Raw genomic sequence first — 21,683 nt, forward strand, 5'->3', positions numbered from 1 at the left:
TATGGCAACATTATTTACAGGTTGTATTCCAAAAGGGTGACCATAATGGCCACACTTCAAGGCAAACCATTTTCCCAAATCAAGACTGCAGGGGAGAGATGAATGAGCTCTTGGGACTACAGGGTAGTGTTCCTGCACACTGAGGTGTCAAGTTCAAGGAGTTCTCTCTGGGAGAAAGCGGCATACCACTGTCTATGTGAAAACACGCATGGGACTGCCATTTTTCACATTCAGCATCAGGGTGATCTTGGATGGTTTGATTATCCACCCAAATCTCAGGCTCCTTTTAAAGCAAATTATTGCAATTTCTGGCTTAAAGAAGATGGAAATCTTAGTTTTAATTTCTGGCTAACATATCTCATGCACTACAGTATAGAAAACTTGACGAAAGGGGTAACAATTAGGTTTATAGATGAGATAAGGAGTGTCAAAGACAGAAAATTTCAGAACTGAACGAAATATTGCATAAATGGTGGCAGAGATATCAAGATGACAGGAGGATGCTCATGAGTGGGGACAGTGCAACATTAATTGTGGAGGGGGGCAGAAAAGAACTCACCTTCACATTTAAGGCCTTGACGCACCAGCCCCCACAGCATTTCTCCACAGTGATCACAGAAAGCTGGGGCTCTGTATGAATGAACGAAGAGAGCATGGGGCCGGATCTGGAAGTCTTCGAAGGTGGCTGAAGCTGCAGAAAGAGCATATTGCAAAAGAGATTGAGTGGATATACCCATCTCCAAACAAGCATGCCAAGCAATCGTTGAGTAAACAGGGGGGTAACTCTGAAAACTAAGGTACGGAAAACCAGACACAAGTAGTGCTGCATATTTGTGATCAGCACGTGGGAGGTAGAAGCAAGAAGATCTAGGGCCAGCCTTTGGCATAGAGTGTGTTCAGGGTTATCTTAGGCTACATGACACATAGTCTTTGCACCCTACAAATCATACAGAAAATGAGATGTAGCGTGGCTTGTACCTTCAGTCCTTAGGTTTTAAAAAGCATATGGCCCCTGGTTGGTTGACCATGATCCAGAGGATGGCGCACACTCGTAGATTTATGGGGATCATGAATTAGACTCAGGAGTCATGAGGCAAGAAATCAATAGGGGAGTGAGGTTGATTCTGGGAGGAGCCAAGGAGAGGAGTGGAAATAGACTATGATCAAAATACACTGCCTGCTTGTATAAAATTCTCAATGGATTAATAAAAGCATTATACTAAAAGTATTTGGTTCCTCTCCTAAGGTATTCAAATGCATTCATAAAATAAAAAGGTGACAGACTGAATTTAAACACTGCTTTCAGATAAGACAAACAGTATAAGGAGGAACATTAAAGTGTAACTGGAGTACAGAAGTCTGGGTACATCCTTCAGCTGACCATCTTCTTCTTGGAGGGACAGAGATAGATTAACACTTGAAAACTGAAACCAAACATTAAACGTGTAACATCTAAATAACCCCTAAGCTTCTGCATGAGCACGTCAAGTGGAGGGATTAACAGGCATGGACCAGCTGAGGTCTCTTCTGAGAAGGACATGGATGAACTATGTGCATGATGGAGGGCCCTTTGGTTATTTTCTAAGTACTGCCTATTTCATGAAGTATGCATAAAGACAACTAATGCACATGAGTTCAGCTATACTGTTCAATGTACATTTTTATGTCATAAAAGTGGCCCATGTTTCTGTTAGTGCTCAAATTAAGGAAGAGAAAGTGAAAGACTGGTAGAGTTGCATCCTTCAGATTTCTCTGCTGTTGTAAGCTCATGTGCACTGCTCACTACTCCAGCAGATGATGCTCCCCTGGCAACCAGGAGAGCTGCAAGAACCACGGACATCACCTACGAGATAGCACACATAATCACCATGAGCCTTAGCATCCCCCCCTGAGGGGAGAAGGGCTCCATGATCATGGTATTCTCTAGTCCCTTAAAATCTGCATCTCCACTAAGAACAGAAGACAATCCTGGAGGCTCGATTCCTCAGGTTTTATACCAGGTGAATTTTGGCATAAATATATTGCAAATCAGATACTATGTTGATTTACAATATTATTGACAATACTTTTCTAACTCAATCAGTAAAATGTATGGTTATGATTCAAGGTAACAATTATACACACTGGTGATTTGGTCAAAGTGTATCTAATCTGGAGAACATTAAATTCTCCTTAAACTTTATCTCTTGAACTCACAAGCAATTTTCCCTCAAGACCATTAAACCAAATGCCTGAATACATTGTGCCAATCCTTCATCCCTAGCCCCCTTCACCATTGAATCCACCCTTTCTAGGACCAAACAACTATGACAATACTATGACAGTAATTAGTTGAATAATTATTGTAGTTTTCAAAATAAGAAACGCTAGAATTTGACAATACAAATAGCAAGCTGCGTTGAGACATTTGAGGAATTAATCAGGAAGAATATAAATAATTAAACTAAAGATTTTCAATGACACCTCCCCCTCCAATTTATGGCAGAGAGATTTGTGTTTTTTGTTTTTTTTTAAAAAGGGATTAACATTCATAAGCAGTTAGCACCCTTGACTTATGTTTAAATGCCACATTACTAAAGTTCAATTTTAATATTCTCCTGTTAATTTTAGAATAATTAAATACATTTTTAAAATAAAACTACTAAGCATGGTGAGGTTTTGCATCCATTTGAAATCAAAGTACAACATCCATTCATTATGAATTTACCTGTTCTGCACCCTGGGGGAAATCAGCATTAGCTGAGTATATGCATGCCTGCTCCCCTAATCACAAAATCGCACTTCAGAGATAATCACCTAGCACAGGCAAACAAAGTGAAGGCTGCAATTCCATTTCATTTAAGTTTTGGAATCAAAATGGACAGATAAGAATAGGAATATTAGCATGTCTAGAGATTCCAAGAAGGGAACAATGAGCCTGTCATAATCAATCAGCCGACCTAAATTAAAACGATATGACAGGGAAACAAACTGAGCACAATGGGCCCTCATACTGGTATTTGTGTCTCTTTGATTTGCTCTATTCACAGTCTATTGTTACACTCCAGCATGCAAGAGAGGAGAAAATGACATGCTTTCCTTAGTCACCGAGCGTTTGAAACAGGTAATTGAGCCAAAAATCTTAATATAATCAGTAGTTCTTTACAGGTTCATTATAAATTGTTGGACAAAATGGACTAAACTGGTTAGCAGTTCAGAGGAAATGAGGCTTCTGAAGCAAAATAAATCATCTCTGGAGGTCAAAACTATTTGCATAATAAAGTAAAACAATGTCAGATCTTCCACGATTTTCAGTAAATTTTTTAACATCTATTTTGGCAATTTGGGAGCAGCATTACTCTTTGCAGATGTGTCAGGTGGGGAGTGATGTTCGACAAAGATGCTTTAAACACCATTTTATTTGATGTTTCTACAAATAATCTAAGATGCTGATATTGTTACCCCACTATACATATGGGAAAACTTGAACAGAAATACAGGTTTGATCTGGGTAATGTAGAGGCTGGACTCAGCCAGGCTTGACAACAGAATTGTACAGACTCAGCTATCACGCCTTAATAGTCTTTAAAAAATAAACTAGAGAAGTGTATAACCATTGAAAAAACATTATTTTAAAACAGTGTCATTATGTGTGATGGAACACAGTTAGTCACAACAGCACAGAAAAAACAGGAGTTGCTCTAAGCTCAAGGTAGGCTAGCTCACTCAGAGCATTCAGGCCAATATAGGCTATAGAGGATGCTGTCTCCAAATATCAAAAGGGAAGCTGAACACTGCAACCAAATGTGGTATTTAACCTTCAATAAGTATGTATTCCTATATCAGAGGCAGTAAAAATGTTAGGGAAATTAAAAATATCATTTCTGCTTTATCAGTCTATTAAAACATATGTTGCATAAAATTTCTGATTTCAAATCCATCCTATCTAATTAGTTCAGAGTTACATGCAATAATTGTGTTTAAAAGCAATGGTAATCAGTAGTTTCTAATGAATTGTAGCTTGTGCTACACGATAACCCGTGTTATCACACAAGTCCTCAAGTCTAACTCAAGATCAATGCTTTGAAGGTTCTCATAACCCTGAAGACATCTTTTTCCTTAGCATGAAGAGTATTTAAAGAAGTGTGAATGCCAGGTCCTCAAACACATTCACATTGTTGCTGTATCAGCCTCCCAGTCCTCAAACATATCTATAACAGACACGCAAAAGTCATCTTTTGAACTTGCTCTTTTCCAGGTAGGCAGAGCCCACTCTAAACTATTTTATAGCATTTGTAAAGACTCAAGCCATCGGAAGCCTTTATTTAGATCCTCCAATACTCCTTTGTAGCCACTACTCACTGTTCACTTCTAATTACAAACCTTAAATTTAAGTTTTCCATACCTTCTAAAGTCAATCCACACAAGGGTTAATGGCCTAAAGCACAGATTTCGATTATATCGTGCTTTATTTATCATGTTTTGGATGGATTGGCCCAAAGCCTACTATGCAATAATTGATGAAAGAAGGTTATCTGTTAATGTGAGGTAGAACCAGCCCCATACATAATCAGGAAGTGTATCAATATTAGTAGAGAAAGTAATCGTGAGTTCTTGAGTCTGTCTCTGAAGGCATCCTACACTTCTCTGCAGGATGGGTAGTTTAAAACACAGGGAACAGACAAGGAAAGGGAGAAATATGTATCATATATTATATATATGACATCTATAATAAGATTATCTTTTGTATAATTGCTCAACTATAAGGTGATCTTTTGTATAATTACTATGTCTTCTTCACACTTCTTTAGTATACTGTGATGACAGCTAATTCGATTCCAAACATCTGATGGCACCTGAATGATGCCAACAGATAGATAACTCCTGCATCCATAGGACTGAGTCCTGTGCCTCAGTGATGATAAGATCACACCTGGGTCTGTCTCCATGCTGCTCCCTCCCTCCAGTACATACAGTCCTGTCCTTAGGGGTTGGATAAACATGCTTCTTCTCCATGTCACTTCTGTTACAGATTCTCTCTGTGTGCACCACTGCTGAAATCATCATCACCTTACAGAGTTTATTAAAACTGGGAAGAGTAAGCTTTAGGAAGACCCCATAACACCCCAACAGCAATATCAGTCAATGGGTTTTTAGTCAGCCACTTGCCATATCTTCACATAGTTGAGAAGATAAAAAAATAATTTTCCACTTTTGACTTAACAATCTCATATGGAAAATATGAGTGAGGTATAATGACAAAAACATAGGGTGCTGTGAATGTATCATGCCAGAAATCATAGCAACCATGACAACAACAGAACATGTAGCAAAAGCCACTGGTTGGGCAGCTCTGATAGTTCTGGAAGTTTTAAGTGTGTGACTCAGTAAGAAAAGATGGAAAGCAAAGCCGAGTATGTTATATTACATGCATCTACTAAATGTTCTTTTGAATAACAGAGTAAACACACACACACACACACACACACACACACACACACACACACACATGCACACAGTTTTACCTGGAATAGCATAATGTAATGCTAATTAGAAACATAAAACAACCTACTCTAATAAAGGGTAAACTGATGTAAACAAAAAGGAAATGTGCCGGAGACAGAAGTGGCCATGCAAAAGCAGGTGAGGTAGGAAGGACAAGGACAAGGCTGAAGAAAATACAAAAAGGCCTTGGGGCAGCTTTATATGTGGACACATGAGAAAAATAGGAGGCAGGAACTTGACCCACCACAGATAGGAGTTCAATTCTAAAGTACAAAATGAGGCAAACAATTCCATTGCAATTGTGCTTAGTGCTTTCTATAACAAATGGACCAACTTTAATAAAACAGAGGCAAGAAGAACGTGTTCCAGAAGAGAATCAAGTTTAGAGGACATAAGCAGATTATCCAAGATTCAAGGTCTTTAAATAATTTCTTTTGTTATTATTGTTTCTGTTCTCCAGACAGGCTTCTCTATGTAGTATTGGCTGTCCTGCTACTTACTCTGCAGACCAAGCTGGTCTTGTACTAAAAGATCTGCTTGCTTTGCCTTCCTAGTGCTAGGATTAAAGGTGTGGGCCACCAGGCACAGCTCTAAATGAATAATTTTTAACAGACCCAAATAAATAGTATTTGGGGTCAGAGAAGCTGCCTTTCATGGAATCAACTATACACATTACTTTACTTTTATTTTAAAATTTATGTACATGGGTGTTTTGCGTGCATATATATCTATGCATCACATGCACGCCTGGTGATAGCAAAGGCCAAAAGATGGAGGTGATGCCCCAGGAATGCAGTTACAAATGGTTAATGTGGATACTAAGAATTGAGCCATGGCCCTCTAGAAAGGCATGCAGCATGCTTAAACACTGATTCAGCTCTCTGGCACCTATATAAGTTTTCTTAATTGTGTATCTTTTGAGAATATAGTATATTTACACCATCCTCCATTCCAGTTTCCTAAAACCACTCTCTCTCTCACACACACACACACACACACACACACACACACACACACAATTTCTTCCTCTTTTTTATATTCATATTTTTCATTAATTATTGTTACATATATAGTTACATATACATACACACAAACACACATCCCTAAATATATAAGTACAACCTACTCATTTTGTTTTGTGTGTTTTTTAGGGTTGATCATTTGGGACTGCATAGCCCACTGGTGTGCCCTTTCCTAGGGGAGACCATGTCTCCTACTTGTGGTGCTCCTTAGTTGCCTGTAGTTCTTTAACCCAGCAGGGGTAATGCATCCTTAACTCTTAATGAAATCTTACTGGGTACAGTGAAAAATTTCCAAAGACTTCCTCTACAAGAATAAAAGTATTTTAAAAAATTGAAAAGTTTTACAGAAGCGAAGGAAGATATTTAGACCTACTTGAAAGTAAGTATTTTATAAAGTGATATTTTTAAAAGATAGATTGTAAGAACAAGAACTAAAAAGGAAGGCATACATAATAATCTAGACATATAGTGTACATATGAATTTAAAATAAGCTAAAACCACAACAGATCAACAGAGGTGGGCCATCCTATAAAAATCATTCATAATTAGCAAACATGGGAGCTCTATATCTTAGACACTAAGCCTTTGGTCGGAGCCTCTGGGAGAGGGAGGCTCATGTTAAGTCCTGCACTCACTAAGGAGCCTATCAGGTCCTTAGGGTTAGTTCCAAACCCAGATAACATAGATAGCCCTGATCAAACTCTATGAAACCCTAAACAAAGCCAGAATAAAAAGGAGAAAAAATTGAGAGGAAGGAATGGAGTCAGAGTTGATATGAAAAACAAGACAGGACATGTATATAGTGTACATGTATGAAAACATGAAAAAATGTACTAATAGAAAAGTAAAAATTAAAAATAATCTTATCTTACAGTCTCTTATTAAGTATAGTCACGATAGGTTTATTCATAATAATTAAAATTCACAAGTCACAAAAAGCTAATTATGTTTACTGATTTCAGGTATATAGGATATAATCATAGCATTCAGGGGACATTTTCTATATATTGTTAGAAACCACACTGTTAGATGCACAGGTGATATTCAATTAGGGAAATGACTAACCATTCTACCTGACGAAGAAAAAATTCTTTGCCCCCACCCTTCACTCACTCCTTTTTCTTGAACCACAGGACAGCAGGCCATAAGAAATGTTTCATGGCAGTATTAGCTCCTATTCAAGAGGCCGTTCATGATGTGCTCGTGAAGGGGTTACATTTAATACCCAAGGCGGCTCGTTTTCCTTTTTCATAAGGCTTTGCACTCCGTAGTCATCATTGAATGTTTATTTCAGAGATGGCACTAAGGCATAAATAGCAACAGAACAGATATAAGAAGTATTGTTAACTGTAATGTGAATTGCAACAGGTAGGTAGAGAGAGAGGGGGGGAGAGAATGAGAGAGGGAGAGAGAGAGAAAGAGAAAGAAAGAATACAAAATGAAAATATTGAAGGCTATCTCTGTACACATTGAAACAAGCTGGTCAAGAACAACCTCTTTTCCCACCATTATGGTTGAATTCTTCCTTCTTTTAAATATTTTCCCTTGTGTTTCATAAGTAGGTAGCCTCATCTTGCTGACTCCTAACTGTTCTACACCTCATCTCCTCCTCTTGGACAAGTTTCTCTGATCTTGCTGCATGCTCACCACCATCTGTGGTAAACTTCCACTTTCTCTGCTCTATACCCTCATGGGCATACTTAGCTAACCAATTAGTTCTTTGACAATTTAATGTATATTTATAGTGACTATATATATATATATATATATATACATATATATGTTATATGAATATATATGGATATATATATATATCCATACTGATTACTGTTATCCCCCCTACTCCTCTCATCCACCCTCCTCTTCAGAACATTCTCTCTCTTACATATCTCTATCTCACATTCCAATCTATATGTTTTGTTTTGTGACACAAGATTTAGTCAAAGATATCAATGTGACCATGGGTTTGGAGATATCCATTGATGCCTTCTAGTCTCAGCAGTGGATGAACAACTGAAGAGGTCTCATCCTTTCCCAGAATCAGATGTTCAGCAGTAAGGAGTAAGACCTTGTAAGTCCCTTTCCCATCCATGAGTGATTGCTGACAAAGCCAGTCTTGTTCATGCTCAATAAAGACTCCTTCAACTTCTGTGAGTTCCTTAACTCAGTGGTTGCACCATACCTAAAGAATGACATTTCATATTCGTTCTCCCTGTCTACCTACTCTCAGCATCGCAGGCAGCCATTTGCTACAAAGGAAGGCTTCTATGATAAAGGATGGGAGCAGATTTTATCTATGGGCATAAACATAGGAATCTAGAAGTCAGTTTGAAAGCTTGTCCATTTAGTTATACAGTAGTACCCTTTGCTCTTGGCTTGACAACTTTCGGGACATAGGTTGTTGTCTAGGCATACTGAAAACACATGGCCTTCACTCCTTTGGAGAGGCCTCAAATTCAATCACAAGGAAGTCAGATGTATCAAAGTGTGACTCACAGTTACTATTATTATTTACAATGATTGGTATTATCGTGACCACCAGTATTAATGGAAAGGAATGAAGCTCTTTATTACCAACCAACAGCGCTTAAATCTAAGGATTTTAGGAACTATTGTTATTTGTTCTACTTAAAGAATGTTTGCACTCCAGAGGAAATGGATTTTCATCCACTGTTCTGGTTAACCATAATTAAATACAGCTAAGTCCATATGGCGGTTTCTAGTTCCTTCTCTAATGTGAATCAATTAACAGTCAAGCATTGCAGTAAAGAGAGAAGGGTCACCATATCCTGATGGGACTGAATGACAAATGCCACAGCTGGAAAGAGATTAGAGAGCATCTCAGGTCAAGAAAGAATGTAAATGGTTACCCCATGTGTCTAGCGCCGAGAAAAAAGAAAATTAAGTAAAAATGTCATGGAGTCAAATTCGAGCTAATGAGTGCATGCTCCGCAGGTACTCTGAACAGAGGAATGAAAGGTCAAGGCTGTTGCTTAGAAAGTGCCGTCATGTACAGGAGATTTTATACCTCTAAAAAGGATAATGACCTAATTTACATGAGGACCACCAGCATACAAATTACTCTTTAGGCTCCTAACTAAAGGACTGTAGGCAAAGACTATGTATAGTATTATACAGGGATGTGGGCAACAGGGTTTCCTGGGACCAATGGCATCACTGTTTTCCAATACATTTGCATGTAGAGGCTCCAAGCCATGAGCCTACATGGTTGGCTTCATGTTTTTGAAAGGCTCACTGTATTTTTCATAAAATCCGATACTTATATCTGTTTTTTAAGCATAAATTCCCGAAAGCTGGGAAATTCAACTAGAGTTCCTTCAGATGGAAAGGGTTCAACTATTGCTGAATCTCTTCCCACTCTGCTGACTCTCTCACTGCCAACGAAGAGGACTGGCTCTGGACAGAGAGAGCATTGTGCTGATGGACACCTACAGTATTTGGAACTTGTTATTATGATTTCAGTTACACATATGATAAATTTTCATCTAACCCACCTCTCATTCTTTCCTCTCTAGTTCTTTCTTTCCCATACCTCAACATCCATTTTTCTTCCCAATTGCATGTGCTCTCTTCTAGATTAACCAACTATACCCAATTAGAACTACCCATATGTGTTCCTTCCTCAACACTCAACAGTACTGGCTGCCAACAGCTCTTCTGCTAGGGATGAGATTTCATCCATGACTGACCCTATCCATGCTGTAACTATGTTTGGCTTGATTTTGCACAGGTCTTGTGCATATTGTTATGGTCACTGACTCTTCATATATCCAGTGGTGCTGTCATGTCTGGCAAATACTGTTCCCCAGCAGATGCCCATCACTTCTGGCTCTTAGTGATCTTTTTAACCCTTCTATGATAATTCCTGAGCCTTCTGGGAAGGGAGTATGATACAGATGTCACATTTAGAGCTGAATATTTCACAGTCTGTTATTATCTAGATGTTGAACAGTTGTGGTACTCTTTGTTAATCAGTATCTACTATAAAAAAGTATCTCTGACGGGGGTTGATAGATGTACTAATCTTTGAGTATAAAGATAATAATCTAACTGGCAATTTATTAGTGTCTATTTAACAAAACATTGCTAGAAGGCTCTTCAGTACACCCTATGACTGCCCAGAAACAAGTTGTTGGTTCAGTTAATGGCACCAGGCAAAATTCTATCTTGTGGATCAGAACTTGAATCCAATCAGAAAGTAGCTGATTATTCCTGGACTATCTATGCCACAATTATACAAGTAGGAATATCTTGCCAGGGCAGTTGTATTGGTTATCACAATGTTCACAGCTGAGTAAGACTTTTGATGACCTCTCCCCAGTACTGTATAGAGAATCATCCTGGAGAGAATATTCCAGCACTACGAAAGCTAGCATTGAAAGCCTCCTAGCCAGGACCACCCTTATTACTCCTTGTCTAAAGTATGTGGTGCATTCAGCAGTAGGAACTTCCCACCCAGTTCTCACAGGATAGCAAGGCTATGGCAGTAGGCTGTAATATAGGTTTATACCAATACCTTATAGTGAAAGACTTTTCATTTCTATTCATTTCTGAGTATTAAAAATCTTCATTTATATTTTCCAGTAAGGGTTGTTGAAATATATTTACCTTAATTAAAATTTGTTCACTTTACATACAGTTGACTATATGTAGACCCCAACTGAAAAATACACATTAACCCAGTAATCCACACCCAAATTCTTATGGGTCCTTTTATACAAACTATCCTCTCCTAAACTCTCCCATGGTAATCTTTAGTTTTTTTTTTTTTTTCTTTCACAGAATATCAAACAGGTTCTGACTCTATCTGCCTATCTGTCTGTCTGCCTGTCTGTCTATCTATTCATCCATCTATCTATCTATCTATCTATCTATCTATCTATCTATCTATCTATCTATCTATCTATCTATCCAAAGCATCAGGTAGCCACCCATATTGTGAGCAGCTGCAGCCCAGAGTTCTTCTGTTGCTGGGCACTACTTGATTCGGGTGAAAAGTCTTAATTCCTATTTACTATTTCATTTCTTTCACCAACAGCAACCTAGAGATTTATTAGGGTCCCAGAGCAGAGGAACAGCTATGAGTTAAGGGAAGAAAAGGCAGGGAACTCGGAATAGCAAACCCAGGAAGAGGTGCAAGATGAAAGATGTGGCACCAAACCTCTGTGATGAAGTTAGCTCCTCTGCCTATTTTGATTAAATGAGAGCATTGTTTTACATCCATTAGTTGCTTCTTTTCAGCAATGCTGTGGTTTGTAGGAAGGACTTCACACCTGCTAGGCAAGCAGTTGACCCCTGAGTTACTTCCTCAGCCCCTCCAAAGCAGGACTAAGGGCTTTGCTATTAAATTAAGAATGTATAAAAATATATTCACTAAAAACTAGTCTCTACATGCTCTTCAAAACCAATACACTGAAAGCAATCCTTTTCCTCAAATTTATTGGTCATAACTTCCTAAATATTTGAATATACACCATTTTTTGCAGAAGTTTAAAGGAATAGGGATTGTAAACATGACCAAAATATAATATGCATGCATAAAAATGATACAGTGCAATCTATTATTTTGTACAAAATAATACACTCTAATAAAATTTACAAAAAAAGATGTTTTCTTCGTACATACTTTTACACAGGTATATGGATAACTTAAATGCCAATCTATACTTAGAAAAACAGAATGAACAATTGAGCAATCTTCCTAAATACTCCACAGTACATGACTTCATTGATATTTTTACCTATTTATAAGATGTAGCATCTGTCCATAACTTATTTTTTTCTTTCAAATGGCTATAATTAACTCAAAGAATATTTGTCAAAATAATTTAAATGAAAAATATATTCCAAGTACTATATTACTTTGTACCATATTCATTTGGTATATAAAATTATGACAGACACATTTCAAGAAATAAACATATTTTGTACCTTTATTAAAGTTTAACTCTAAATATAATACTCAAATATAATCCCAAACAGTAAAACTTCTCATGGGAAATCTAGAAGAAAACGTTTTTTATTTTTATTTTTTTTCCTCCCCGAGCCCCTTGGCTTTCCTTGCTTTGCTTTATTTATTTATTTATTTACTTACTTACTTATTTACTTATGGGAGGATGAGGTGGGAACAGAACTGCCCATATCTTGAGTGGGTCTCAAAGTTTCTATGTAATCAAGATGACCCTGAATTTCTGATCTTCCTTGAGCTGCAGGAGTGCTGGCATTACAAACATATGTCATCACTTCCATAGCGCATGGAGCTTAGTCAAATCAAGGGCTTTATTTTTTTTTCCATTTTTTATTAGGTATTTAGCTCATTTACATTTCTAATGCTATACCAAAATTCCCCCATACCCACCCACCCCCACTCCCCTACCCACCCACTCCCCCTTTTTGGCCCTGGCGTTCCCCTGTACTGGGGCATATAAAGTTTGTGTGTCCAATGGGCCTCTCTTTGAGTGATGGCCGACTAGGCCATCTTTTGACACAAGGGCTTTATAAACAAAAGGAAACAGTCGACCAACACTGAAATTTCTTAGGTACTAAGAAAAAGTACATCTCAGATCTGAAAAATGATAAAACAACAAATCAAAAATATTTCATTTTGGGGAGGAAATATAGCCACTTGGAAATTAATTTGGTGGTTTCTTATAAAATTGGGAATAGATGTACTTCAAGACCCAGGTGTATCACTCTTGGGTATTTATCAAAAAGATGTTCCACGATACCACAAGGACATTTGGTCAACTATCTTCATAACAGCTTTATTCATAATAGATAGAAACTTGAAACACCCTGTATGTTCCTCAAGTGAAGAATGGATAAAGAAAAGTGGTTCATTTAGACAATGGAGTATTACTAAGCTATTTTTTAAAAAAATGACTTTATAAAATTTGGAAGCAGCCAGGCGTGGTGGCGCATGCCTTTAATCCCAGCACTCAGGAGGCAGAGGCAGGTGGATTTCTGAGTTCTGGTCTACAAAGTGAGTTTCAGGACAGCCAGGGCTACACAGAGAAACCCTGTCTCAAAAAAACCAAACAACAACAAAATTTTGGAAGCAAATGAATGGAACTAAGAAATATCATCTTGAATGACATTAAAAAAAAGACACAGAAAGTTAGACATGGTATGCACTCACTTATAAATGGATTCTAAATATCACAATCCAGAAGCCCAAAGAAGCTAAGTAACAAGGAGAGTCCAAAGGGGTTGGCTTGAATCTCACTTAGAAGGGGAAATAGAATAAACACCTGGGGAGACAGAGAGAGGAGACTCAATGGCAGGGGAAGTATAAGAACAGGAGGGATCAGATGGGGGAAGACAGAGGAAGAGAGGAAGAGAGGGAGAGGGGGAGAGGGGGAGAGGGGGAGAGGAGAGGGAGGGAGGGAGGGAGAGAGGGAGAGAGGGAGGGAGGGAGGGAGGGAGGGAGGGAGGGAGGGAGGGAGAGAGGGAGGAAGGGAGGGAGGGAGAGAGGGAGAGAGGGAGGGAGAGAGGGAGGAAGGGAGGGAGGGAGAGAGGGAGAGAGGGAGGGAGAGAGGGAGAGAGTCCTGGTAAAGACAAGTGTAATCAGGTTGGGAGGCAGAACTCTGGGACAAAACTAGAATCTAGGAAAATGGAAACTCCAAGGAAGCTAGGAAGATAACTCCAGCTAAGACTCCTGGCAATGGATATGAAGCCTGAAACACCTATCACCAGTAAGCAGGCAAGACTTCCAGTGAAGGGACTGGAACTCCAACCCAGCCACAAAACTTTCAACTCACAATCTGTCCAGCCTACAAGATATGCAGGGGTAAAGATAAAGTAAAAATTGAGGAAATTGCCAACAATAACTGGTCCAGGTTGAGACTAATGGCATGCAAGGGAACACACCCCTGACGCTCTTAATGATATTCTGCTATAGTTGCAGACAGGACTGTCATCAGAGAGGTTTCTAGTAGTAACTGATGGAGACGTATGCATAGACCCACAGTCAGTCACTAGGTGGAGCTTGGGCAATCCTATGGAAGAGTGAAGCAAGGACTGAGAGAGCCAGAGGGGTAAAGGACACCACAAGACACCCTATAGAACCAACTAACCTGGTCCAGTAGGAGCTTACAGAGACAGAATTGTCAGGTATGCAGTATGCATGAGACAGACCCAGGGCATCTGCACATATGTAACAGTTTTGCAGCTTGATCTTCATGAGGGACTCCTAACAGTGACAGCAGGGACTATCTCCAATTGCCTGTCTTTGGATCCATTTCCCCTAACTGGGCTTCCTTGTCTAGTCTAGATATGAGAAGATGAGCCTAGTTTTATGGGAGCAGTGGGGGATGGGGGAGAAAAACCATAGCCTGGTAGACAATGCTTATAATAAAATAATCAGATCTAGTTTCTAAGAGTGTTTCAATAGCTGTAAAGAAGCAAAATGCCATCATTAATATTAAATATATAACTGGTATAATTTTATTATCAAAATATCAGCATAAATATACTACGTAAATAATTATTTAAACAATCTGTTCGCTTATGCAACCCAATCAGTGAGACAGATAGGCTAACTGTGGATCTCCAGATCCAGTGCTCAAATTTACACCCAGCTCTTGATCAGAACACCTAGCACAGTCTCCAGTTCCACCCCCTGTAACCCACACTGCCTCCTGCACCTCTCATAGAACCCAAAGACCTTCCTTTCCTAAACTCCCCACCACATCTTTGATAAATCCTGGCCAATAACTCAAAGTAGAATCTTTAGGAACATAGGCAATGCTGACCAGGTAAGCAAGTAGGTTAAGGGCAGATTACTTCTCGCTCCTAATCCCATTCCCCAGTCTCACTGATAGCTCTATAGCAGACCTTCTGCTGTGGCTGCTCCTAAATCTCTGCTCCCATTTCAATGGGGTATAACTAAGCAGAACCTAGTGGAACACTCTGCTCTCCTCCCTCCTATGAACCCACTCAGCCCCACCCTGGCCCATCCCCATTCCTAAATGTCAGCTCCCATAGCTAAGAAACACATTTTAGATACAATTCATAGACACACCTAACAGGACTCCATAAAAAAATTGTACCAGGCAACATGTCCCCAATACACTTCTAAGAACCAGACAGGAAACAAAAACCAAAGAACAAAACACTCACCCAACAAAGACAAGATAATCAGCATCTAGAATTAGAATTTCCACAATGCAAGAAGCCGGATAGGAATATAAAAACACAATCAATAACAGCCCAGACAATATATCTGGATTGGAGCTGAAAAACTACAGCAGGACCTGAATAGTCCAACATAGCCGAAGCACAAGAAAAAGATTGTAAAAGAAACTTTATAAATGTGATAAAAATTCCTTAAATGGAAATTGATAAACTCTTAAAGAAATCTATGAAAACATAAACAGACACTGGGAGGACATGAAAAATTCATTCCAGACCTGAAAATGAAGGTAGAATTTAAAGCACACAAACAAACAAAACAAAAAACAAAAAACAAAATATCTATAAAATAAGCTAAATCTGGAAATAAAATATTTAGGAACTCAGATAATCACAGAGAAAAGCAATAGAATATAAGAAATGGGAGAGAAAATCTTACACATTTAAGACACGATGGAAGAAATAGATATAGCAGTTAAAGAAAATGTTAAATCTAAAAACTCCTGGCACAAAACATTCAGGAAATCTGGCACACCATGAAAAGACCAAATCTAAGAATAGGAATAGGAAGACAAGAAATGTAGGTAAAAGGCCCATAATATAATTTCAACAAAATCATAGAAAGTTTGGCTAATCTTAAAAGATGCCCACTTAAAATACTACAATACAGAACATCAAATAGACTTGACCAGAAAAGAATGTCTGCTTAGCACAAAATTTAATCAAAAGTAAATGTACAGAATAAATAAATCAATCACATTAAAAGCTAGAAGAAAAAGGAACAAGTAACCCATAAAGGCAGTCCTATTAGACTTCTAAATCTCTTCTCAATGGAGACTCTAAAAGTCTAATAGGCCTGGACAAAATGTACTTCAGAATCTAAGAGATCACAGATGCTAGCCCAGACTTTTATACCCAGAAAACTTTCAGTCATCAGAGAAAGAAAAAATAAGACATCGCATGATAAAACCAAATTTAAGCAATATAGATCTACAAATCCAGAAGGTTCTAGAAGATAAAAAAAAAAAAAATTGCGACCTAAAAGATTGATTGTATCAGAGAAAACAAAGGGAATAAATAATATTTGACCACCAAAATTAAACGAGGCTAATCATATACCCACAACAAAAACTACAACAAAATAACAGGAATCAAAACCATAGCACATAGACACCTCTCATCATCACTGTCAATTCCCCAGTAAAATACAGAGACTAACAGAATGAGTGGGAAAACAGGATTCATCCTTTTGTTGCATACAAGATACACACCCTAACATCAATCATATATATCTTCTAAGAGTAAGAGGGTAGAAAGATATTCCAAGCAAATGATCCTAAGATGCAAGCTGGTTTAGCCATTTAATATCTGACAAAACAGACTTCAAACTAAAACTAATCAGAAGAGACAGGGAAGAACACTGCATACTTACTGAAGAAAACAATCCACCAAGAAGACATTGCAATTCTAAACAGCTATGCTCCAAAGACAAGTGTACCCAAGTTTGTAGAATGAGCACTACTACAGACTAAATTGCATTTTAACTATCACACTGGAATAGTGGGAGACTTCATTCTTACCAATAGACAGGCCATTCAGGCAAAAATTCATCAGAGAACTGTTAAGAGTTAATTTACACACCAAATCCAAGAACACTTTAAAAAAAATCATCCACCATGATCAAATAGGCTCATGCCAGATGTGCAGGGATGGGATAAAATACACAAATCAACAAATTTATCCAATCATATAAACAAACTGAATGACAAAATAATCCACATGCTCATTTTATTGCATGTATAAAGGGCATTTGACAAAAATCGAATACCCATTCATAAAAAAAAAGAAAAAAAGTTCTGAGAGTCTAGTATGATAAAAAAAAACTTCAAGTCACTAAAGAATGAAATTGAAATTACCAGAAGTCAAGCCTGTTATGGCCTTGGTCGGGATAGAGTGACTTGGTTTTTGCACCTAGGACAGGGCCCCTGATGTAAGCCTTCAGGAGTACTGATCTCAGCTGTGGGCTTAAGGCTTGTTTCTGTAATAAAGCACATTTGTCCTAGAACCAGTACTAGTAGTGGAGCACTCTTTTCTTCTGAAGAAATTTCTCCTTGTTTATGTTAATGACTCCATGTTAATTAGAAACAGCATGAGTCCAGGAGTCAAGGGTGTGGCTATGTCTCAGCAAAATGGTAAGCACTGAGACAGCCCTTAAGGCTATGGAAAAGAATCTAAATACAAAATTCGAAAATAAATTCTTTCTCAACTCTGCAAAACATAAGGATGCAATATGGATTATACGAGGGGCTTCACGAATCTAAAGGAACAAAAGCAGCTGCCCTGTGAGCTAACAAATTAGAAAACTACTAAGGAAGGAGATAAAGAGATTTAGGAAGTGGTGATGTCAAGAGATCCCACTCAGCTAAGTTCTTTGTTTATGCTTACAAAGGCAGATGATCCTGAGTTCAGGGTCAGCCTAGGGCAGAGGAAAGTTAGGCTTTTCTAAGTTTTGTCCTGAGGCAGGGGGCATGATTGGGATATAAAGTGAATAAAAGAATTTCAACAGAATTGTTCACATATCTTGAAAGGACAATGGTCAGCTTCATACAGAAATACAAAATCACATAATAACTAAAACAAAACAATAAGAAACTACTGAACTAAACAAAAGAACTCCTGAAGGTATTACCATCCCTACTTTCAAGTTATATATGAAGATAAATAAGCTATGAAAGTTGTCGTAGATGAGGAACAGCCAAAGAACTCATAGAAGGTTTAGAATGGAGTGGGGCAGAAAACAAAGAGCAGAAAACAAAGCCAGGTGAACTGTAAGGACCTCTACAGCTTCATCCTCAGTATGGCAACCATTTTGCCCACATAGCGATATTCTTAAATTTAAGAAAGTACAGGATCCCCTTCTTCAGACATAAGTTCAAGTTCTCTATGGGCACAAGTGACAGTGGATACAACGTTGGGAAGTACAGAACATTGCTTTCCAGGTTTCAGAAAGTTGTGCTGTACTGCACCGCACCAGAGAAGGAATTCAGCAAAACAAGTAGACCATGAAATGGATGCTTGTTTTCTATATTAGTAATTTAGACCAAGTACTCCTCTTTTTACTATTTGTAAATTTAAGTTGATCCCCAAAACACACAAAATTAGTGGTTGTGTTTCTGTCGTACAGATGATAGAATTACATCAACTTCAAAGAACACTGCTTTCCAAGACTGCATCATCCATTATTGTACCGTTACTTCTGTTCTGGCTAAGAATGCTGAGCCAACAGGTAGATCGTGATGCATCTGTTCTTCAACTGCTGCTGTTAACTATGATTCAGTTGATTTCAGTTAGGTAGGCCCCATTATTGCCAAAGAATAACATTGTTTATAACTGTTTAATAATCATTATTAAATTGATTTCAGGTACTAGAGAGATGCCTTGGTGGGAAAGATGTCTACAAGCATGAAGACCTAATTAAAATTCCCAGTATTTACATATGAACCAAACATGAGTGTAAATGCCTGTAATGTCAGCATTCTGGGGTAGAGATGAGTGTACATCACTGTCCAGCTAGCCCAACAAAAATGGTGAGCTTTCAGTTTAGTGAGAGACCCTGTCTCAAAGTAACAGAGTAGGGTGATGGCTGAAGACAGCAATTTCCTGCTTTGACTTTTAAATGTGTTCACACAGACATGTGTGCCCATGATATCCCTCACCTCACCCCACATAAAAGACCACATGTGGGGCATGTTGATTAATCATCATCTTATTCCTAGAATAATTTCTTGGTTAATTTCTATTATTCTTTTGGAAACTTGTGACCCAATTTTCTTTCAAACACATTAAGATTTTTTTTCTTATATCCAACAAGCTAAAATAATATTTTATAATTTCTAATAGGGTCTGGGTTCAGACAATATGGATATGTACAACTTAACTCCCTAGCCAGGACAAATTGTTCAATGACTGCACCTTTGTGTAGCCTTGTTCCTATGCTGGGAAGTAGCAGCATTCCAGGTGGGTCAGGAATGCCATCTGGGAATGGGACCTGGAATTCTTTTCCTTTTCTTGCACTTTTATTTTGAGGTTTGGGGATGAAAATCATGTTAGTGTCCAAATAGGTCAGATTTAATAATTTCATGTACTCCAAACAGGCTCCCAGTGTTTCAAAAAATTTCATTTAAAGCTTTGTCTGAAAGAAAGGGTGTTTTTTTGTTTGTTTGTTTGCTTGCTTGTTTGTTTTGGGTTTTTTTTGGTGTTGTTGTTGATGTTTTGCATGGAATGAAGCAAGGGAGTTGGTAAGTCTTTTCTAACGTTTCCATTTCTATTAAGAAGTACGCGTGTCAGAGAGTAAACAGGACAGTCCATTAAACTCCAGAAGCACAAATGATGTGAACAAATGTTCCCATAATAACAGAGTATAAAGCTGCATAGAACTTAATTGTATGTCTGCTGAAAATAATACATTTCACACCTAAGTATGCAGATTTAAGTTAATAAACTGTAAAAATTTGAGTCATAACATAATTAGCATACATTTTAAATGATAATCGTCATCTTAAATCAGAAAATATTGTTTGAAATGATAATAGGAAAGCATGCAAATGAGCATTAACGACAGAGGACAATTTATTTATTAGTTTCCTGCTTCAGGGAAGCCCAGAGTCGGGGCCACTCATAAAGACTGTTAATCAGAAGGGCTCATGGCAGGATGGAAAACAATTATTTCCCTGGACTCTACAATTGTTCCAGCTAAAAGTGCTGAAGAGAAAAAAATATATATATATAAGACAGAAAGCAAGTTTTGTGTTACATATATTTTTAAAAGTTGATAAAATGAACCTGAACTGGAGATTTAAAATAGAGAACTGTTTATTTGATGATTAGGCAAGAATAGATGAAATATGGCAATCATATCTCATCTTCTAGGAGTGTGTATAAATATAAAATGAGCACCAGGGATGAGCAAAGCATCAGCCAAAGCTCCCAAAAGGTGATTTTTGTATGCACAATTACAGGGCTTGGTAGAGATTACACATTAAAAAAACAAAAGAGCTACTATACTTACAATTCACAGATTATAGTTGACCTGCATCATCTTTTTGGCTCATTCTACACTTAACAGTCAATGTTATTTACACACTCAGAATGATTTGATCAAAGAGGGACCTTCAGCATAGTTACAACAGTGTAGCAGAAGAATCACGGTCATCCTGTAGGGTTCCGCATTCGTGCTGAGGAGAGAGGACACATCCACTAAAACACACAAAGAAAAAGAAATAGCCAGTATGTGTAGTATGTTACTGGATGACACAGTGAGAAGACCAGTGTAGAGTTCTGTGGAAGTGCTTGCTGGTTAATATTTAAGTCTCTGGAAAACACAAAGTCATAGTATGGACATAAAAATCTATAATTGATGTCTTAGGGTTTCACTGCTATGAAGAGACAATGACCAAGGCACCTCTTATAAAGGCGAAAGTATAATTGTGGCTGGCTAACAGTTTCAGAGCTGTAGTCCATTATCATCACAGTGGGAAGAATGGTACCGTGCAGGCAGACATGATGTTGGAGGAGCCAACAGTTCTATATCGTGATCCAAAGGCAGGCAGGAGGAGACTATGCCATACTGGCCCGACTTGAGCATATATATAAGATTACATGACACCAGAGCCCATTCTCAAACCTATGACCATATTGGTCATAGTCTACAGAGCTAAAGGCCCATCCAAGACTCCAATGAATCACATCCTGAAAATCAGCAAGCACCTTCCCCGCCAGTGGCTGGATGAAGATAGCTGAACTCCAAAGCAGTGTTTTCCCTGAGTCCCTGCCCTTTCCTTTGTCAGAAATCTTTGCGTTATTTCTAAATTGCTGTAACCTAAAACAAAGCAGGGGCTCCAGATTGAGCTGATGGCCTGGAAAACTGCAGTTATGATTTGAGGATAGCCTGAATACGATGGTCTATTTCCCAAGGCAAAATACAGTGAGTTGATCAGATTCTGAGAAACCGTGAGGGTTTCAGT

At 38.2% G+C, this 21,683-nt stretch overlaps 1 protein-coding gene across 14 annotated transcripts in view; it reads right to left on the minus strand.

Annotated features, from left to right (window-relative positions):
• Prkd1 (protein kinase D1) overlaps nucleotides 1–21,683 on the minus strand; it is a 308,046-nt gene that overhangs the window by 86,318 nt on the left and 200,045 nt on the right. For 11 of the 14 annotated variants that reach the window (XR_001780432.2, XR_001780431.2, XR_001780430.2 and 8 more), the window contains exon 3: nucleotides 560–691. Coding sequence is in view for 7 of the 14 variants with exons in the window: in XM_006515586.2 (XP_006515649.1) it covers nucleotides 560–691 (132 nt within the window). In the remaining 7 variants the exon portion in view is untranslated. Of the gene's footprint in view, nucleotides 1–559; nucleotides 692–7,620; nucleotides 7,888–20,514; nucleotides 20,917–21,683 lie in introns of those variants that run through there. The other 3 variants (XM_011244017.1, XM_006515590.4, NM_001382815.1) reach the window with 3 other exon arrangements.

Source organism: Mus musculus, chromosome 12, assembly GCF_000001635.26.
Source record: "Mus musculus strain C57BL/6J chromosome 12, GRCm38.p6 C57BL/6J".
Taxonomy (NCBI): Eukaryota; Metazoa; Chordata; class Mammalia; order Rodentia; family Muridae; genus Mus; species Mus musculus.